This window comes from Tympanuchus pallidicinctus, unplaced genomic scaffold (genome assembly GCF_026119805.1).
Source record: "Tympanuchus pallidicinctus isolate F22 unplaced genomic scaffold, pur_lepc_1.0 scaffold12, whole genome shotgun sequence".
Taxonomy (NCBI): Eukaryota; Metazoa; Chordata; class Aves; order Galliformes; family Phasianidae; genus Tympanuchus; species Tympanuchus pallidicinctus.
Genome location: NW_026294637.1, coordinates 17,180,907 through 17,202,084, shown reverse-complemented (window position 1 = coordinate 17,202,084; position 21,178 = coordinate 17,180,907). Strand labels below are relative to the sequence as shown.

The window sequence follows — 21,178 nt, the reverse complement described above, 5'->3', positions numbered from 1 at the left end:
GATTCTGTGGTTCTCTCCTTTAGCCCTGAGCTCCGACAGATGAGGTCTATTTCAGGGCAGCATCCATCACTCTGCTGTGACTGCTGCGGTCCCCGCACCTTGCCCACTCCTCAGGGATGCCCTGTCCCCTCCCAGGCCTGCAGACAGCGTGCATCTGCAGCTGTGCTGGGACACGCAGTGATTACCTGAAAGAAGCAGCTTTTTCCTTCCTTTGATGATGTTATGCTGCTCAGTGTGTTTGTAAGGCCTAAAAAGAGTGGGACTGCAGCAGCATACCAGTACAGATATGCCTCAAGAAACCGCACAACAAGATGCTAAACTGCTTCTGTTAGGAATGTCTCAGCTGGCATGATAAGTGTGGTGGGGCAGGTTAGAAATGAACACAGAAAGAGGCCCTTAATGGGAAAGTGCACTGTTTTGCTATAAGACTCAGTGGCTGCTAACGTGTTTTAGGGTAGATACAAGAAAGCTTCACTGGGGGCTATTTGATACAAAGCTGCTGCTGGCTTGGCAGCCTCTGACCCACCAGGCATTAAGATTATTAAGGAGAAATATTTTGTGGATCTAGTGCTGAAGCCAAGGTACTTAGCAGAACAGATTTTAATCTAAGGTTGTGAGACCCTTCTTGCAGTATTATGTGTCTAGTTAAACATGTGCACCCTTCTGTATATTGAGGTGAACTTGCTAGGACTTTCAGTAAATGCTAAGTTAGATCCATGCTGCATGTCAAAAGAGGATTTCTCCCTTTCCTGTAGGAAGTAGCTCCTACCAGCTGCAGTGCTCGAGGCAACAGCAAGCAGGCAGAATGCCTACAATTGCTTGAATTCGGCAGTGCTACTGAGTGATGGTACGCCTTGGCTGTTAGGCAGCCTTTCAGGGAGCTTTCATTTCTTGTGCTGGAAGCTGCAGTATTTGTTTGCCATGCCCATGGTAACCGGCATCAACTCATTTTAGAAGCACTGCTTTTGCTTTACTTAAAAGAAAGGAGAGAAAAAATGGTTGTGGTGGCACATCTCCCTCTCTGACTTTGTTTTGATAGCAACCTCTCTCTAGCTGCAGGCTAATCTCAGCCATTTCCTATACTGGTGTTAAAAGAGCAGCGAGGACCTGACAGAAAGAGAATTGCACCTCTGGCGAGCAGCTCTGTAAGCCTGTCCCCTGCTGGCTCTCAGCTCAGAGTGATGTCCCCGTATTTTTGTCCCAATTACGTGGTCATAACGTGGGTTTGCTGCAGAGGCTTTGCTCCACACAAGGACAGCTGCTCACCTTGGCTTTGTGCCATTTCTCTCCTGCCCTGCTTTCCCTGACCGTGCTGGAATGATGGGAGGTTTCTGGAGTCGATTCATTGGGTTGTTTATAATGTGCTAAACAGAATTAATTGGCCTTGCAGTTGTTTCTCTTAGGTCTTCTGTGTGTTTTCTGACTCTGGAAGTTTATGGGTGGTTGTTGAGGATGGATGATCTTCCTTTTCTTTATCAGCCTTTTAGAAGGATACCGGCACCTTCCTGATATTAAGAGCTACTGGAGTGTGAAATGATTTCCCAGGAGAAGTGACAGAATGCCTTAGCAACAGAGATATTTAAAAGATGACTGAATTTCAGACCAGAGGATAATTCTGCATTAGCAAGGAAATGAGTAAGTGATCTAAAATGAGTAATTCTTGCTCCTCTGCGATACATTGCATGGCACAGGGAGTTCTGCAAAACGTTCTGAAGAAAAAAAAAAGGAAGCTACTTTTTTTTCCTGGTGATTGCCAAACGCAAGTTTTAGGGACTAATACCTGCACAACACCTTAGTTACACTTCATTTGAGAGATATTGCTACCCAAGGATACATACAGAGATGTGAAAGTCCTTGTTCAGCCTGCCAGGTAATTATAAAACTACTGGCATTCAGTGAGCTACCCAGTAGTGGGAGCCATATAAGGGGGAAGCACTGGGGTAATATGTGGGGCCAGCTGTAGAACGGGCTTTCCAAGCTTTTCTTTTTGTTTTGCTTTTTTTTTTTAAAGGTAGTACATGTGTTCCCTGCCTCTGGTCTCTCTGAAGGACCAGCCTTGGGGCAGTACTTTCTGCCTCTGCTTTCAGTGACACATGGCATCTAAATAAATACAAACTACGCACCAGGTCAAAAATTTCAAGGCATCAAACCAAATAGTTCACTTCCACGAATAGTTCCAGTCCCAAATAGATCCCTTTTTTTTTTTTTTCCTGATTGTAAAGCACTGACTGGACAAATGTCATTCAGTGTGTGACTCCAGAGGTATGCTGAATGACAGAAAGCCAGGTGGGCTCCCTTTGCTTCAGAAATAAGCACAGTGAGACACTTGCTGTGAGAGCAAAAGAATAATCTGCTCACTGGTGGCCACTACCCAGGTCAGGCATGGTGTTATGGAGACACAGCAAATCAGCTTTGCAATGTGTTTTGTTGGTATATTCAGCCTTCTATCTATGCCAAGCTATAAAGCGTGGATCAGACTGGATCTGGGCTTGGTTCCAAACCTCCTCCAGCTTCAGGGGAGCGTGGATTAATATCCAGCCCTGGGGCTTGGTTCTGCCTATAAATCAATCTACTGTAATTCCTTAGGAAAAGTCAGACCTGTGAATTATCCACAAAGTCACAGAAGAGAAGCCAAAGCTCTGTGTCTGAACATGTTTCCTTTACCTGCCCTGAACAGCCAGTAAATAAATCCAGGTGGAGCCTTTTGGTAATTCTGGATTGCTAATGTGAGCATTTGCAGGAAGCAAATTAGCAGGAAGGTGCAAGTTTTCCCCAGCAGCCTTTGGTAGGGTTCTTGTACCCTAAAGCACAGTTCAAAGCAAGGCAGAGATAAAGCAGCGAGAGACTTGCCTGCGCTCTGGACTTGAGCCTCAGCACTCCCCATTACCAGGCCTTTGGATTAATGTGACAGCTTCCCTGCCTCTCGAGATGTGCCACCACATTGATAGTAAGTGCTACAGGGGGTTGCCTACAGCTTGCACGTCCTGATGGTGAAAAGGCTTGAGGTCAAGTTTTCCAATAAGATATGAGCAGGAAACCATGCTTACACCAACAGAGAGTAATAAACAGGTGTAAAAAGGAGATGGCAATTAAGAAATGAGATACAGGGCAGATGAGGGATCAATAAAGTTGTTTTGTTTAGATTGAGGTCTCTTTCAGGCCTGTCTTCTGTGACCCCAAATATTCATCCTTTTCCACCTTCTTACTGTATTACTACTTGTTACATTAATGACAAATACGTCTCATTATTGCTGCTACCATCAGTAATAGCAGCAGTTTATCAGCAGTGTTTATTAAGTCAAATTCTGTGCCAACATAAATCTTTCCCTCCCAACACAATTTAAATGTCATCTAAGCTAGTAGTGCTGCAGACAGTTAGCTCTGCTGCAGCCTGTCAGGGTTTGCTAGGCATCCCAGACCTGCCAGCCTACCATCCTAAGCCTTTACCAACAGCTTCCTTTTCCTTTTTCCCTGCTACTTTGCTTGCTTTTGGAAGCTGAAATGAATTTTGTTTTTCCAGCAAAGACCTATTGGCAATTCCCAACGGAGGTATTCCAAGTCCTGCTCTGAAGAACCGTGCTGGTCCCCCATTTTTTCTGTGAAGCACTGGGCAACTCACTGATGTGAGCAGCTCATGACCCTGTCCATAGGCAGAATGCAGCTGTTTGGTATTTGATACTGCTTCCAACACAAAGGTGTTAGTACCAAAAATAGCAGAATTCCTTACTTGATTTCTGTTTGTCCTCCTGCTTTTCGGGCAATTTGAACCAGCTCCTTCCCGTACCTCTCTTCTGCTTGAGCTCTGTTAAAAGAAAAACTTTCTCAATTTCTCCTAGTGGTAGCAGCATCGTGTTTACAAAGCTCTTCTTGTAATTGCATCTGAGGTAGGAAATGTGAGAAATAGCATTTCCTTATTTCCTCTATCTTCATTTTCTCCATCTCTTCTATTCCAGTGCTAGCAGTTACCTCTAAAATATTTCGGTTGAGCTATTTCTGGAAGAAATGAGAGAAAACAAATGCTCATCTTCATGGCTTTGATCAGACTATGGATTCAGCCAGAAGATGATGCATAAAGAGACATGTAATGAAGATGCTCAGGAACCTCTTTTGCAGAAGAAAGCTAAAATGTGATGGCTGACTTGGTGGCCAAAGTGAAGGCTGGGAGGGAAGGAAGAGTGGGTGCCAAAGGATCTCTTCAAAAAGAGGTTGTGAGTGAGTGGGAAGTGGGAGTAGTAGGAAAGCACTGGGTACATAAGGTGCCTTCTTGAGTGCTGCAGTGGAGGCAGAGGGGGAAGTAGCTGTGCTGGTTATAAGGTGAGGCCCTTCAGTTTGGGATGGGGGTGGGACGACAATGTGATGCAATGCCTCACCTAATGGGGAACTGTAACTCATGACTCAGGAAAGTGGTTCTGTTTCCATGGTTAATAAAGGAATAGAATGATTTCTTGACTGCTTTCCCCTCCCCCAGCTCCAGAAGAAGTTTCTCATCTCTTTGAAAAAAGATTTTTTTTTTTTTTTTCCTCATAAAATGTTTTAAAACCTGTGTGTAAGGCCAAGGCAGAACTGGGTTTTCAGCCTTTTTGCCTTTTTGTAGCTGCTGAATACTGTCGAATGGTCAACACAGATAACAGCGTGGTTAGGATGATTATTATTTTACGTTTTGCTTAAGGTAAGTCCAGTTCTCAGGAGTGATTTTGAAACGTTCCATAGGCTTTTGAGCCTGAGACTAAGCACCTTGGAGAGACACATTATTTGTGCAAAAGAAGGAATTGTGATGCAGGCATCACAAGTGAAAGTTGTGCAGTCCCACTGCTTTGTTCTCAGACCTGCCTTCCTGCTCAGCCCCTGAGCTTGATAATTGCTACACACTGAGCTCAAGCAGTTTGCTTGGGGTGAGACTTCTGGTACTGCCACAGGGAAGCTGTTTGGGTGCATCTCTGTTTGAGAACATCTGACTGCACCTTTGCATGTCGGTCTGTGTGTGACACCTAGCTTGCAGCTAGCTGGATGTGTGGGCTGGTGCTTCTGGTGAAATCTCACATGCAGGTTTGCAGCTTTATATGCAGCATATTGAGGCAAATGAGAATGGCCAGCTCTTAAGCCAGTCCCAGCTTTTGCAAAACCATTGTGTCAAATCTTTCTCAGACCTCACCCCAGACTGTGCTAGCTTAGAATCAGACATGTCTGACAGGTTGCTGACATCTTTTCATTACTTGATGCCATCTTTCCCACTTTCTGATGCTGTTGCATGCAGCTTTTGGGTTTCCCTGCAGCAACCAACAGCTGGAACGTGTTTTGTTTTAAATCTAGGGCTTTGTTATGAAATGTGACCTCTTTGTCAGTGCCCAAGCTCCTCAGCTCTCGGCTGGATCAGGCAGGGCTATTTGTGAACAAAGGTAACTGATCAGGGTGGGAAGCTGGAGTGTCCATACAGCCGGGGCAGAGGTGCCAGCACTCAGGGCAGCTGCTGCAGGGGCCCTTGTTGAAATTCTGGCACCAAACCCAAGAGACAGATAGAGGGCCTGTGTACACTCACTGCAGTGGTTTGGGGCGTACAAACACTCATGAAAACACCCTGTTCTTGCAGTGTTCAGATCTGCAAAATGACTCTGAATGTATTTTTTCTCCTCTGCGGAAAGTCTTTTGTTGCCTCTACCACAAAGCAGGAAGAACTTTGTCCTGCAACTCGCAGCAAAACCTCTAATACGTTTTGAACCATAGGCAAGCGTGGCATCAGATGTGTGCTGCAGTGCAGAGCTGCCTGAAGCCTGCAATGCAATTCTGATTTCTGTAAGTTATGAGTCATAAAGGAGCTATTTTAAGCAGATAAAGTGAAGCTACCGGCAGGCTGATGTGACTTCAGGACTCTGTGACATGTGGCAATAAAATATGCTTCCACTGGTGATCAAGAAAAGCAATTCAAATAGCTTTGGATTTTGATGGGAGACTCTTCACACTTGGAAATAATGAATTTTCAGTTTGACAGCTCACATCCCCGTGAAAGTTCCACTGCTTGAAAAGTAGCCTTTAGAAAAGCAACCTAAAACCAGAAAACTGGATGGGGCAGCGTGGGAGGAAAAGGGAGGCTGTGGCTGGGGAAGGCAGAGCGATATTCATACAGAGGCAGGATCACCTGCTGAATATATAATTCATAGTGTGGGGGCTTCCTAGCAGGTCATACATGAGTTCTGTGCCTCACACTGCACATCGCTACTGTTTGAAACTCAGCCACCTCAAAACAGAACCAAATCTAAATCTTTTTCCTAAGTCAGAATTACAAAAATGAGCGGCGAAGTTGGAGCAGCTGTGTAATATTTATTTTCTCAGCCAGAGAAGTGTTAGCTGTGCACAGCTGTTGCTGAGGGGCTTCGAGGAGTGTGTAAGGATGGAGATAAAGCACACTACTGTTACTCAAATTCTGGTGAGGTGGGCAAATGATGCAGGATGTTCTGAGGAGCTGGGAAGGACTTTTGGTAGCATCTTGCAGAGCTTTATCTGTACTTGAAAAATGGCTCTTTTTTATAGTTACAGGAAGCTGAAACACAGCATGCGGCCACAGCACGTTTAAAGAGAAAGAAAAATGTACAAGTCATTAGTTTCCTGTTGAATGTGGAAACTTGGTAGTGCTTCTTGCTGTGGATTTGTGTTCTACTAGAGTATTACGGTCCGATAACTACCTGAGCCTTAATGAAGCTCTGGATTTTTGATCCTATCACCCCTCTCTTCTCTCCTTAAACTTTTGAGGTTTCTTTGGATTATCTACCTTCACAAATCATGTCAAAATGCTGGAAAATTATCCGTGGGAGAAAAGCTATGTTAATATGTGCAGGTCTGCCTGCAGCAGGGGGTTTGGAGCTTGATGGTCCTTGAGGTCCCTTCCAACCCAAGCCATTTTGTGGCCAGATGACTTTATAATCCCTCTCCCAGCCCATCTCCATCGTTCACCTTGTCTCTTCCCTCATCAGATATAACTGGCGTAAAATTCTCATTTATTTTGTTTCATTTTCAGAACTTTATACTTGGAGCTGTCTAAACAGCCCTGAGGAGTACAGGCCCAGGAATGGATCACCACCTCAGTGGTTCATTTGACCACCTTTGGTCGCTCAGCAGCTGTGACCACTTTAGGATTCACCTCAGTTGGGCTTTTCTAGACGAACCAATGCCATTATTGAATTCAGCATCAGCCTTGCTATGTCTTTCGGGACGCACAGTGAGAGACAAAATTGTGTCTGTTCAAACTTTTTGCACCCAAACTTTCTCACCTTTGCTTAAGCAAATCCTCCACATCTTTGCACATCCTCCTCCCATCCAGCAGTCGCTGTACGAGCACCTCGAAGCCAGTGTGTAAGGTGAACTCCTTGCACTGAGGACAGAAAGATGAAGAGATTAGATAGTTTGTGCACAAAGCTTACAGGTCTAGGAGATGCTTACTGTCAGTCATCTGAAACAAGTCCTATTCCTGGAAAATCCAAATGTACCTTTAGGTTTGCCCTGGGCAGCAGCAGCCAGAGCAGAGCTAAAGGCACTGTAAAAGGTTTGTTTAAATCCAGATCATTTTATAATAATGAAGAAGTGAAGTGAGTCCCACATTTCGCTGTGCCAAAAAGCTGTCATTTAGAGGAGTCGTGCTGAGCATTGGGTGTGGGATTTTTGTGCAGTGGCTCCTCTTCCTCTGCGTCAGTCACCTCACCGCTGTGCCTCCTTAGCTGGTACAGAGGTGTTGGTTCTTTCCCTTCACAGTGTCTGATGGGTTGCTGTGGTATGGCTTTGAGAGAAAAACAATGCTGATGACACGGCAGTGTTTGAGCTGTTGCTGAGCCGGCAAGCAGTCGACTGGCTGGACATCAGTCAGTGAGTGGTGAGCAATTGCTTGTGCATCACTTGTTCTGTGTGTATTATTATCATTTTGTGTGTGCTATTATCATCACTATTATCCTTTTTTCCTCTTCCTTTTGTGTCTTATTAAATAGTTATTATCTCAACACACGAGTTCTACTTCAGGCTTTTTCCATTCTCTTCCCTATCCCCCAGGGAGTGGAGGGTGAATGAGTGGCCATACAGTGCTGAGCTGCTTGCAGGGTAAACCAGCACCACCACAGGGCTCTCAGTAGGAGTGACGTGCTGTCTAGATGCAGGTGGCGAGGTGACAACCTTGGCATGTGCAGTGGGGAGAAAGGAAAGAAAGTAGGATGATGGTTCACGTGGCTCTACCAGCAAAGGGTCTGCTCTACAGAGTCAGGCAGAACAATAATGTAGATAAGAGGTGATGGAGAGTGTGCAGCAGACCCACTCTTATCACTGTTGTAACAGTACTCAACTGATGATGGGATTACACGTGCTCATCTGACACATATAATTACCCTTTATGAAACAGAATCTCAAAACCAAAACATCCGTTTCCCTCCTGTTTCAAAGGGCTAGTTACAGACGTGGGCCCTGAGAAGCAATCTTGCTATGAAATACATGAAAGGAGGAAAGCAGAAAGGTTATTGCTAATACCCAGGCAATTTTATTTTTATTTTTTGAGAACTTCTCAAGGGCAGATGGTGTTGCTGCTGTAAAACCTCTCATTAATCACTCACTCTGCCTGGCAGAAACCACTCAGATGTGCCACAACAAGCTCGCAGCACAAAAATTTTGATTGCATATTTCCAGGTGCAATAAGCTATATCCTGTGGCTGTGTGCACAGCTCCCCTGTCACAGAAATGCTGCCCATGGGTTGTTATACAGGTCTGTGTCACCCCAGCAGGCAGGCGTACTGCTACAAGCAGCCAACAGAAAGTGAAAAGTGCTCTATCATGTTACTTTGCTGTTTCTGCACAACATATCTCTGTACAACAAATGCTAAAATCCACTGTCTACTTCTTTTAAACTGGTGCAGATGGTATAAAGAAAGACTAGCAAATGCTGCATATCAGTGAGCCACCAACAAATTCCCTAAATGGAGAATGCAATGCCTATTCATTATTAGGCCCAAGCTCAGTCTCTCTTCCTCCCCCAGTCACCCACAGATGCAGCAGGGTGTCTGCTGGTCATTCGAAGGACCTGAGAAAACTACTAATGGACTTGATTCAGCCATTTGGACACCTCGTTCCAACCAAAAAAACACAAGGGGAAGAAGTCATGCCGTTTTAAAAACTGCACCAGGGTCCGCTCTGCCTTGGTGACCGAGTGAATGCATTTTGCAACGTGTCTAAGCAGAGAACCTCACTTCTGCATTAATAGGTCCTTTCAAAGCTGTGCTGCTGTGTCTGGCACAGCCATGCTTTCTTGTTGGAGCTCTGCACATGGGCCTGCCTCCAGGACACAAGCTGCTGGGTTTGTTCTGGTATTAAAGGGACAATTTTGTGCTGCTCACTACTGCTTAGGACCGATTCTGTCTTCCATCATTTTGCCTTCCAGTCTCATTACTTCAAAGACCTCAGAAATGCAAAAGACAGACTTTGCCCATTATAAATACAGGAATGTTTTAGCCCTTTAAAAGAGAGATCTTTCTGTATGCATTAACACAAAATCTGCAATAGCACTTGCACGTTCCCAGATCACAGGGTTCCTGCCGGGCAGGACACAGGAGCAGTGTGCTCAGGGTTTGTTCTGCACATCCACATGCATGTGCATGAAGCACAAAACAGCCAGTACCTTACCTGACAGCTCTGCTTCCTGCTTGCTGCCTGCAAGTATGATTTGAATATGTTGAAAACGTATCTGCTTTCTCTTATCCCAGGCTCAAATGCTATCAGATACCTCCAGCACAGCATTTCATTCTACAACAACAGCTGCTCCCAGACCATCCTCAATGTCTGATGCTGGTATCTGCAGCAAATAGATTGCATGAAATCAATCCTGACGCCGGCTCTCAGAACCCTTCCTCCAGCTCTGCTGTTCCCATTTCAGCACAGCCACCAGCCTCTTCTTCACCCTCTTCACACTCCTTGTTCTCCTGTGTCTGTTCAAAGTCCTGCTTTGTCTTTCTTCTCTGTTTTTTTAAGGATCTCCTAGCAATACAACTGACCTCACGTTTTCTTTGTCAAGACAGCAAGACTGTATCATGTTAGAACAACTCTTGAGCCTTGATGAGCTGATTGGCCTCATTCTATTTTCCTTTTACTGTTTTGTGTTATAATTAGTGTTTGTGTCAATTGATTTTTGTAGTGGCAGTTGAAGTTGCAATGCTCAGCTTGGGCATCTCTCAGCTGGGACTATGTGATGGTTGTGAGAAATGATGAATAGTCAGAGGACATTTGGGTGGGTTTTAATATAAATTAAATATTCCTTTTTAGATAAGGATATGGTTAGATAAGGATATTCCTTATTAGATAAAGAATACATTCATTAAAGCTATAAAAGTAAGAGTTTCACTCAGAGAGTGAACTGAAACAGGCTGCCCAAGGAGGCTGTGGATGCCCCATCCCTGCAGGCATTCAAGGCCAGGCTGGATGTGGCTCTGGGCAGTCTGGGCTGTAGGTTGGTGACCTGCACACAGCAGGGGGTTGGAACTGGATGAGAATGAGTGGTCCTTTTCAACCCAGGCCATTCTGTGATGCTATGAAAACGTCAATTGTTCTGTTACTTAGAAGAGAGCAATTCAAATTGCCCCCAGTAATTTGTTAACGTTGCCAAGTAAGTAATTTACTCAAGCAAAGCACGTGCAACTGTGAAAGAGGATTTATTCATTGTCACTTTAATAAAAAGGATTAGTTAATCCATGCTGTCCAACAGACCTGTAATAACAAGTAAGAAGAGCATTTGACAAAGGGCTATCAGTGTCGCAGGCAGATTTATACTGCTCTGAGATTTTTCCATTAATCCTTCATGTGTACTTGGGTCTCTGCCCTGGAGCCTGGGGGTTTTGCTTCTCATCAGGAGAATCACAGCGAAAGCAGAGGCAGCATTTTGTTGCTGTGCCTGTTCACAGAAGTTGCCTCCTGCCAGTAGTAGAGGTGATGCTTTTCCCTCAGAAATAAAGCAACACGGCTGAAAGCACCAACTTTATACTGCTGTTTACCCAGAATAGCTTTTCCTAGCATACTTGAGAGGAGGCAGGAAAGGCTGCAAACTGAAGCTGCCAGCAAGTGCACTAGGATATACCTTCTTCTTATTTTTCCTGTGGCATAAAGGCGCTGCTCCTTCATGTTAATGGTGTTACCAAAACAACTGCGTGCATTGGGACTGCAGTTTTCTGCAGAAGTTTTCCCATAGGCAATCATGCAAGTAACCATTAGGAGTTAATTGTGGCAGAGAGTGGCTAGCTCTGAGCTACTTCTGCAGCCATTAGGGCTCTGGGAACTTTGGTAGTGAAGGCTACAAGTGGGAGGCCTGATGGTGTCAATGCCCTGCCCAGGGCGAAGATGGCTGAGCAGCAGCATGGCTTGTCCTTTCCTCCTGCTGGCTAAAGGTGAATCACTTTGTGCCAAGTCTTAGGGCTCTAATTAGCTGAGCACTGGCTTTGCAGTGCCTCTCTTCTGAGCCCGGTGCTCAGAAGGTGTCTGCAAGGCCCTCTGATGAAAGTTATGAGAGTGCTATTGCAATAATATCAAGTAGGAAAAACAAACAGTTTTACTGGTAACTAAAGCATGAGCTTGTAAATAGCTGTTAGAAGTTACTGGACTGAAGCAAAATTGTCCATGCCTTCATGCAAAAGCTAAATCGTGCAACCTTATTTGTCCACCCGCTGTTATTCAGGAGGTGATGTGGATTATGTCACTGAGGTTTTGCAAAATAAGGGAGAGCAGGCAGGCTGAGGTTAGCAGTCTACCTTTTCTTTCGTTTCTTGTAAAACTACCCTTTGCACTATAGAAACATGAGTTTGAGGGTTATAGAGTGCTCTCTTGGGACCTTTCGTTATCATTTCAGGAGTAGACATGGGTATCTTTTAAATGAGGCTTAGTTTGCAATTACACTACTGTCTTTGTTACCTAAGTCTGCAATGCAGTATTTTCCTGGGCCAGACAGCATAGATGCGTATCTTGAATGATGTCTTCAAAAATCAGAGAAGAAAAAAAACATTGCTTTTGTAGCATTCCAATATACCAAGTTGCTAGATTGCTATCTCACACTTCTCTGTCTAGCGGGGTAGGCTGGAGAACTTAAAATGAAGGCAGAGATTCTCATCAAATTTCAATTCTGCAGGAGCTACAGTGTAAAACAATAAATTGAAATTGATATTTCACAAACTCTGCAGCAGCATTGCACAAGTGGTGGCATTGAGCAACTGGTTGCTTCTCTGTTGTGTTTTGCTCCCTATGACACTGTAGATTTTTGCAGAGAAGGAAATGGTTGTTCTGCAACAAGAGGAATTCGCTCCTCAGCTTCCTGTGCCCTCGCCCTCCTCACTCACATCCTGGGTAAGGTGCTCTTGCAGTCATGCTGTGCCATTATTTGCATGCCCACAAAGCCATTGCTGCACAAAAGCCTTCCTGACTTTTGCAGGTGAGCTGGCTGGCAGAGTAATGGTGCACACTGAGAAGGCTTCCTGTCCAGTAAGAGGACTCTGCTTGTGCTGCTACCTCCTTTTTAGCTTTCCTCCTTAACTCTTTAATAATGTTCTGAGAGTGCACAAAGTTTCCTGGGGAAGAAATCATGTAGCTGAAGTGAGAAATGGGACAGGAGATAACAAAATCCCTCCCTGGTTTGGAAGCAGAGCTGGATGTGGCTTGGTCTGATGGTTGGAGACCCTGCATGTGGCAGGAAGTTGGAACTAGAGGATCTTTGAGGTCCTTTTCAACCCAGGCCATTCTATGATTCCATTCTATGTGACACAGGCTAGACATAGTGACCTTCCTTTCCTCTTCTTTTCACGTGGTGACTTTAGAGATTGGCTGACACGGGAGCCAACAGGGAGGCCTGCAGCAGGCATTGCACGTTGCTGTCACAGGCAGGTTTGGAGGCACAGCCCTGCTGGCCAAGCTGCCTTCTGCAGCCAGGCAGATAAGCATTTCAACATTGAAACCAGACATTGGTTCAGCATCCTAACTAATAATTGGTACACAAGAGAAACTGGAAGTAAAATAAGGCGAAATAGAACATTAAAGTAGAGAGCACTTCTGTTTTATACAAAATAGTGATCAGAGTTTATTTTTGTTTCTGTTCCGCTTTAGTTCTGCTTCCAGGTCTTTTTTTATGCAGAGAGCTCCTTCTGCAAACACTGTGTAGGAGAGGATGCTGTGGGACAATCCTGCCTTGCTCAGGCACAGCAGCAGCAGTTCAGGAGCTCACACACTGCCCCTGGCTCCAGGCCTGCTTAGTTTGGAACTTAATTTAAAAACTCCTTCTCTTCCTTGTCTTAGAAAACCTTGATTTGTTTTCTGGTAGTCTTGGAAAAGGTATTAAGGACAATATGCTGTTGCACCAATGCTCTCAGCAACCCTGATAAGAGGAGCTGGACATTTTGCTAGGGGGTTTTCACAGCACAAAGTGGGGCAGAGCTTCAGGAAATCTATCTAGAGTGTTGCTGTACAAATTAATTTCCGACTGGGCGCCACTGCAATATCCACATATTGTCATTTCCATTTACGAGAGATCTTTACCACTTATGTAGTCATTTTCATCATATCCTGCTACTCAATATGATGTCACATATTCTCACAAAGACTTGGGGACTTTCAAGACATGACAGAAGCAAACCAACTCTGGGCTTACAGAAACTCCCTGATCAACTTTAGGAGGAAGTTTGTCACCCAGAGGGTGGTGAGGCACTGGAACAGGTTGCCCAAGGAGGCTGTGGATGCCCCCCATCCCTGCAGGCATTCAAGGCCAGGCTGGATGTGGCTCTGGGCAGCCTGGGCTGCTGGTTGGTGACCTGCACACAGCAGGGGGTTGGAACTGGATGAGCATCGTGGTCCTTTTCAACCCAGGCCATTCTATGATTCTATGAAACAGAAACTAACCTGCCTGAACAGAACCCCTTGCTGCTTGGCTTCCACCTAATGCTGAAGACTTGCAGCAAATACCTGATGGTTGCCATCTCAAGCAAAAATGAAGTTGCACCAAAAGAGCCAGGGAATTTTTCAATTGCTCAGCCTTGTACAGGGACATTTCCTCACCCCATTGAAGAGGTACTGAACTCCATTTATAGTAAAGGAGCAATTCTTTAGGGAACTGAGATGCTGTTGGGATCTGGATGCACATTTTCAGTATCTTTTTTTTTCTCTTTTCTTGTCCTTGATGCCCTCAGCACAGAGCCATGACCTGAGCTGTCACCTCGTCCCAGCCTCAAACCCCCACATTCCTACTGAACAACATGGGGAACTTTGTAAGTTACGGAAGTGTGGTTGCTGAGAAATGTTTTATTACAAAACCTAGATTAAACAGGAGATTAAACAAGTGCTTAATTTGCCATCTGCCAGCCAGAATCTACCTTGCTGGAGCATGGCATGAAAGCAAAATATGGAGCTCTTTTTGAGCTCAGAGGAGCTGACAAACATCAAAAAATGATCTCTTTATGAAGCAGCCTAATTTTCCTTCCATACAAATATGAAATAATCAGAAGTGGATTGAAATTCAGTCTTCCATTGTGCCCACAGAGGAAACAGGATCAGTGTCCCTGGTCAGGGAGTGTAAATTTTGGAGACTGATGCCACTGCTCAATGCATAGCGGGCAGTGCATGTCTCAAGGGAGGGATGGGATGGGTAATGAACCGCCCAGTCCTGGCAGTGGAGGATTTGGACGTGCTGTTCACCTCCTCAGCCTACTTCAGCAAACCTGAGGGCTGCTGACTTGATCTCTGCTTGAAGCGCTGCTCCAATTTGCAGCCTCTGTTTCAAGCCATGTGCGACAAATACTTTTAGATCTATGCTGTGTTCATCAGACTTATCTACGTATATGAGAGTGAAAAGAGTTTGAGTCACCTTTTCTGTATCTAAAACACACAGCAATGCCACAATTAAAGTCAGCATAAATAAGAATCCCCCATTTCCCTGTGCCCAAACCAAACCACTTTTGCAGAGCAGGAGAGATCAAATCAAAGTGGACATACCTTTGTAAAAATACAAACAAAATTATCATTGTGACTTCATCCATCGGCCATTTTGAACCACCCAACCCTCAGTTGCAGCACGATTGTCAGAAAAAAATAGTAAAGTGTAACCACTAAAGACCTAATTGTTTTTAATTAGAAATTACTGAACTTACTTGATCTTAAATGAGCTTTCCACCAAACCATTCATTTACCTACTCTAGAAAATCTTCCAAGGCCTTCGTGCTGCACTTAGCTCTTGCCCAGGTACCCTTTGCCTTGCAGAAAGATGCTCAAGCCTGGTATACCATGTTCAGGCCATAACTGACAGAGCACACAACCAAAAGCTGCAGAAGTAATACTGCAGTCCTTCATTTCCAGCTCATCACCAAGGAAATGAACTGCCCTGAATGTGCTGTCATTGGTTCCTCGCACGGCCCGTAGGCAGTGTACCAGGAATATGGGAGGTGGAAGAAGCTGTTAATGTGTTTGCCTTACTATCAGTACCAGTTCATTTGAGTTTCATTTTAATTGTTGTGCTCTGCTTAGAAGTGTTTCCTGGAACATCAGTATTTCCACAGCCGCAAGTAAGCAAGGATTCTTGTGATTTCTTGTGGTTTCAGTGACTGTTCTGAGACTGCAACCCCCCTCCCCAGGGTGCTTCTTGTTGCCTTAGTGAGTAAAGCATTTTGGCCACAGTGGAAACTATGGAAGAATACAGGGAGAAATAACACACAGAAGGGGAATAGGGCAGTACCTTCCATGGAGATGAAGTTGACCTCACAACAAACACAGGCATTCAGCTGGCCAGTCAGTCTGACTTCTCCAAGCTGGTTCTCATTTTGTTCCCCATTTCTGCTCACATCCACCAACATGGGCATGTGCTGGCTGTAAGCAGGGCTGCTGTCAGCACAGGGATGTGACCATAAGTCTGCCTCTAGTCACACTTTCCGTAGTGCAGAGAGATGCAGGACGTACTGACAGTGGAGCTTGCCTGCTCTATCGTGTGCAGTGAGATTAATTATTTTGGTTTGCCTCGTGTCTGTAAATACAGCTACAACCAGTACAATCCACTCCCATCCAAATGGAAGCTGGGGGGGCCCACTTGTGGAGCTGAGATGCCAGCACAGAAGGTTTGGTGTCTGTCCAAACCCATTTCAGAAAGCAGCTCCACAGGGTGTAACAGCCTCTGCAGGAAAGGTGGCACCTGGTCTAAAAGGCATCCTAGGGCGAAACAGTGATTAGGATTTCTTGGGTATATCGTCGAGTAAGTCCAGAAAATAGTCCTGCTGTGACACATAATGTATCTTTTATAGTCATTTCATAGGGTAAGTGCTCACAAGAAGTAAAATTATTTATGAAAGTGATTACTTCTGTTTGGGCATTTAGTGTTACGTGAGAAATCTGTGGCAGCAGGTGAGAGCCTCACGTATGAGGCAGATTTTTGCTTTAAACCCAGCGTAGACAATAATCTAAAGCCAAACAAGAAAGATTTTCAAAGATCTTTGTCTATGTCAGGCTTGTCTTAAGCACCTACATGGCTCCCAGTGCTGCAGCGTCTGATCACAGTGTTTTGTAGATAGAGAATTCTGCAGCCAGAATGATGCTGCTGAGTGGCCAGGAATGGCCACGTCTCACCAGGCTGCTGCGGAGCAGCGTGGCAGAGAAAATATAAACTGAAGGAAAAGGCCACAATGGGAATTCTGGTGGAACATCAAATGAGTACAAGGACATAGAAGGAGATCAAGAAAGAAAAGGGAAAGACTTTCCCTTCGGGTAAATGGGTTTTTGTAACAAAAGTCGAATATTGCTCAGATCCCTCCTATTGATATAATCCTGTTAATGTGAAATTCAAGTGGAAGCAGAGGCCATTAGCAGGGAATTTACCTGCCCACCTAATGTGATTACACAGGTAACATTGCTTGCATTCATACAATGGGACAGTGAGAATATTAATGCCTTGAGCAATTGCCTACTATCAAAACTGATTTGTCTTTTCTTCTTATTAATGTTTTCCAAAAAGTATTGTCTGAGGATAGGAAACTATTACAAAGGAGTGCATCTCAGTGGGGGTTTTAAGCAACTTTCTTTTAAACCATTAAACCAGCGTGTGTGGAAGATACCAAAACAAAAAGAGTAATAAAAGCAGAGTGGTTTTAGCCCAGGCTGTGGTTACACAGACAATAAAAAAAATAGCAGAAATAGGAAACTTTTAGCATAGTCCTGGCACTGCCACATTTGATAGGCAAAAAGCGAGGATAAAAATGAGATGAGCAACGAGGAAGAGTTTGCATGTTCCTGAAACACAGCACAGCCTAGGAAGATGGAGGGACTTTGCAGCAGAATGAATGGTGTTCTTTCTGTTCTGGTTGAGGAAGATGTGTTGTTGCAGGGAATTGTGTAAGTATTTCACAGTGCTATAGCTGCTGAAGGAACTGCCTTGCCAAAAGCTTGCTGATGGTAAGAGCAGAGATGTTGAATTCCAGGGGGAGAGTGCAGCCATGCCTTTAGACAGGTCTCGGAGATGAGGGCAGGTACGGCTGCGACATGACGGTACTTCTTGGGTTTTAACCATGAGGGCTGTCTCAGTTGATGGCAAAAGTGAACCAAGCAGATAGTTGCTCACTGAGGCAAACTGAGAAAATATATTTCCGTTCCTTTAACGGGCGCAGCAGAACGTTATGAATGCAAAAATAATTGCTGATCTTGTGATTTTGGGGGCAAGCTGTGCTCTTTTGCTACATTGTGCAATATCCTGTAAGTTTTCTTTTTAAAAGAGTTATTATTGCACAGCTAAAACTACCATAGCGTATCCGGATATAGTTCAGTCCAATTAAATAAGCTTGGCAGTATTATGTTCAAGCCAAACAATATTAAAAACAAAGACGCTTTCCTTTAAAGCAGATGGTAGCTTCAAAGCCAAGCCAGGATGATATTCATGACTAAGGCCAGGAGTGAAGCTTGGGGAAGAGGAGCCACAAAGAACTGGCCTGGCCAGATTGCTGAGTGGCGTTAATCACCCTGCTGAGCCCATGGGACATGCCTGGTTTATCCCAGCTGAAGACCAAGATCCTAGAAAGTAAATACACAAAATGTATTGGTTCTAAAAGTCAGATTGCACTTTGTGGAAGGACGTCGAGAAATGCAAAAGCTGAATTTCCTGCAGTTGCACTGGGCTGTGGTTGTGCCATACTTTGTGCATCTGAGCATGCAGTTAGTAACTGCATAAAGAAGAGTAAGGGAGAGCCTTGTGTGGGTGTGCCCTGGCACAGTTTGGGTTAACATCAAAAGGAACATTTGTATTTCCTCATTACAGTTTTTTTTTAACTGGTTAAATCCAATTGAGTTGGGGCTGGGGGTGCCTGGAGGAAAGCAGGGCCCCACAGCCATCTGCCCTGCTCCTTCAGACCAGGAGAAGGTTTACCCTGCAGGAAGAGGGGATGGAAAGAAAGCACAGAAAGCAAACAGGCGGTGAAGGGCCAGTTCTACTTAGCTTGATAAGGGAATGGCAGGAGGATTTCATCTGCCTTCATGTCAAGTCAGCACCAAGTGCTGGAAAAATGTTTGCCTAGACAGGAGAAACTATTGAACTTGCTCTTTACCCAACCTGGCAGTGTTTTGGCTTTATGTCTTTGGGATCCCTTTTTCTGGTTTTCTCCTGAACTCCAGAAGCAGCTGTGTTCTCAAGCACCACTTCTGGTCCTCTGCCCCGTGCTGCTGGACGTTCTGTGCGTGCCCCATGGCACACAGCAGCAGCCCTGGGCTCCCCAGGAGGGTGAGCAGCAGCACTTTGCACCTGGCTGGCTTAGTTGATGCTGTGCAAGGGATTCCACTGGCCTACTACCCCACACTTGAACAGTGTGCTTTTGCTTATAGACAAATTTCCTTTTTTTTAACAAACAGTTTAAAACACAGAATTAGGATAAAGTCGGCTTGAAACTGTATTCAGAGCCAAGCTGTATTAACAAAATGTTTTAAATACATACGTATTTAGTAGAGGAAACATGGCAGAAACGCTCACTTACCCAAAATGCATCTTTAAACTGCATCTGTGTCATTATGATCGGCCTGGGGAGGGCAAAGGTCCTTCAGCAGGTTGGCTCTCAGATGGCAGCAGCAGCACCGGCTTTTTGCAGTTGTTCCTGTGCCCCAGCCAAGGCAGAAAGAGGAGCACATCCACACAGCTGTCTCTTCTAAAGTCACGCTGGTGAAAAATAGCATCAGGCAGTTTCAGGCAGCTCGGTGTAATGACCTGTAGCTGTGAAGGGACAGCGAGGGGAAAAAAAGCTCTTGCTCACACACAGAGGCACGCGTGAACGTAGCAACCCAGCGCCAAACCAGTTTCTCTTCTGGTAAACAGTTAATATTGAAATGAGGAAGCACGGAGATGTCAAGTGATGTCAGTCTGTGCCATGTGTGCATGCGAGCGGCTGGCAGAAAGAGAAAAGGAAGAAAGCAGAATTCAGCAATGTGATTTTGATCAGCTACAGGAGGGGAGAGAGCAATTAAAACGCAAAGGAAGCCAGCACAATACACAGAGAGAAGCTGGGGAGGAAACCAGAGTCAAACCGTCATGTAACGATGTGGTCTCACACAGAATAACAAAGCAAAAGAAATGGAAGAAATGTACGTGTGTGCCACGCTTCTCTCACACCTCCTGGGGCTGGCAGAGACCTGCATATTTGTGCATGGGAACTGGAGCTGCAAAACTCTGTTTTGCAAATGAAAATGCTTTTCAAGACTGGTTAAAGTGAGGACGTTGCAGTTGTGCAGGTGTGTGAGCACATGTGCAGAGATACCTACGTGTGCATATGGAGAAGGGCTCTGATTTGCCTCCCTTATGTAAATGCTGCTATGAATAAGCAGGATAGGTGAAATTTGGAAGTAAAACCCAAACTCTAGAAACACTTGTGGTAAAAGATGTAAGAGTTTATTAGCAGAAAGACCTGAAATGAAGCAAAACAAGTGCATCTGTGAACCGTCGGCATGCCCACACCCAGCACTGCACTGAGACAGAGACCTGCAAGCAGCCACATCAGGGAAAGGCTTTATTGCACTGCAGCTGCAGGTAATTAACACTCATGTCTGATGCTTACATGACACCCTCGTCAAAATACCTTTCCTACACGTCCAGTTGTCCCTGTCCACCTCCCTGGGATGTGTTAGGGGTTCTGTATCTTAAAATACTCGCTGATATTTTTAAGGAGTAGGTAAAAGGAAAAAGCTCCTACTCTAGTTGCCTATGCAAAAACGTGAGCGTACCTGGGCTAACAGCTGTACCTAATTAGCACTGCTGATGATGCCCAGCTCTGCCAGCTCTCCTACTGCTCCCCAGGGGCAGTCCTTGGGCAGGAAGTCTCAGCTCTGTTGAGCTCCAGTGGGGCGCTGAGATGTGCACAGAGACCTGCAGCAGTGTGAGTGGCTGGAGTTTTCTGTGATCACCTGGTTAGCAACTTGTCCTGCCAGCCTGCTAGAAGATAGAACTGGCACATCTACTTCTTGATGGCCTGAAGGTAAGCAATGCAGGGTGCAGGGATCACACACGCAGAAAGGGAAATTGAAATGCATGCAGGCAGGAGAGGGCAGAACAGAGAGTGTGAAAGGCCAGAGCTGGGAACCTCTTTGATTGTCATGAGTGGCAGGAAAATTTGTTCATAACTCAAGGGATGGAGATGGAGAAATGCAAGGATTCCCTGCAGGGGTGCTGAGGAGGAATGAGCAGAGGTTTCTTTCACAAGTGATAATTGCCTGAAAGAAAACACGTTTTGAGGGCAAGACACTTGATGTGTTAGAAAAAAAGTCTTTTAAAGAATGTTTTATCTCAGTCTATCGAAGATGGAATCTCATCTTTCCTATTTCCAAATTACAGCTTTTGAAGTTGATAGCTTTGCTCTGTTGGAGTTCATGAAATATGCATCCAGTGAAGGCAAAAGAAACAAAAAGCAAAAAACAACCAAACATTTTGGCCATCCAAGAAGGTTGGCTGCTTGCTAGTTGTGTTTAGTTCAGCTCGACCCAAAGGCCCTGAGCTGCATGGAAGTGCTGGCAGGGCAGCAGGGCCTGAGCTCACCGAGATGCCTGGGAGCCCAAGTCCTGTGGCAGTCAGTGAGATCCTCTGTGCTGTGGTGGACGGAGGTTTGAGCCTTTCTTATTCATCTTTTCATTTAGAGAGCAATGCGAGTGGTAATGGAGAAACGAGAAGCTACAGAAGCTTCAGAAAACA

General features: G+C 45.0%; 1 protein-coding gene across 5 annotated transcripts in view; it reads right to left on the bottom strand.

Annotated features, from left to right (window-relative positions):
* The window catches only part of PSTPIP1 (proline-serine-threonine phosphatase interacting protein 1), a 46,083-nt gene extending 26,541 nt beyond the window's left edge, over window positions 1–19,542 (bottom strand). For 3 of the 5 annotated variants that reach the window (XM_052671603.1, XM_052671606.1, XM_052671608.1), the window contains exons 1-3: window positions 18,981–19,542; window positions 7,263–7,363; window positions 3,728–3,802 (exon numbers count right to left, since the gene is read on the bottom strand). In XM_052671603.1, coding sequence (XP_052527563.1) covers window positions 3,728–3,802; window positions 7,263–7,363; window positions 18,981–18,991 — 187 coding nt within the window. In that variant the 5' untranslated portion in view covers window positions 18,992–19,542. The remainder of the gene's footprint in view (window positions 1–3,727; window positions 3,803–7,262; window positions 7,364–18,980) is intronic. The other 2 variants (XM_052671605.1, XM_052671607.1) reach the window with 2 other exon arrangements.
* Between the last annotated feature and the right edge of the window lie 1,636 nt (window positions 19,543–21,178).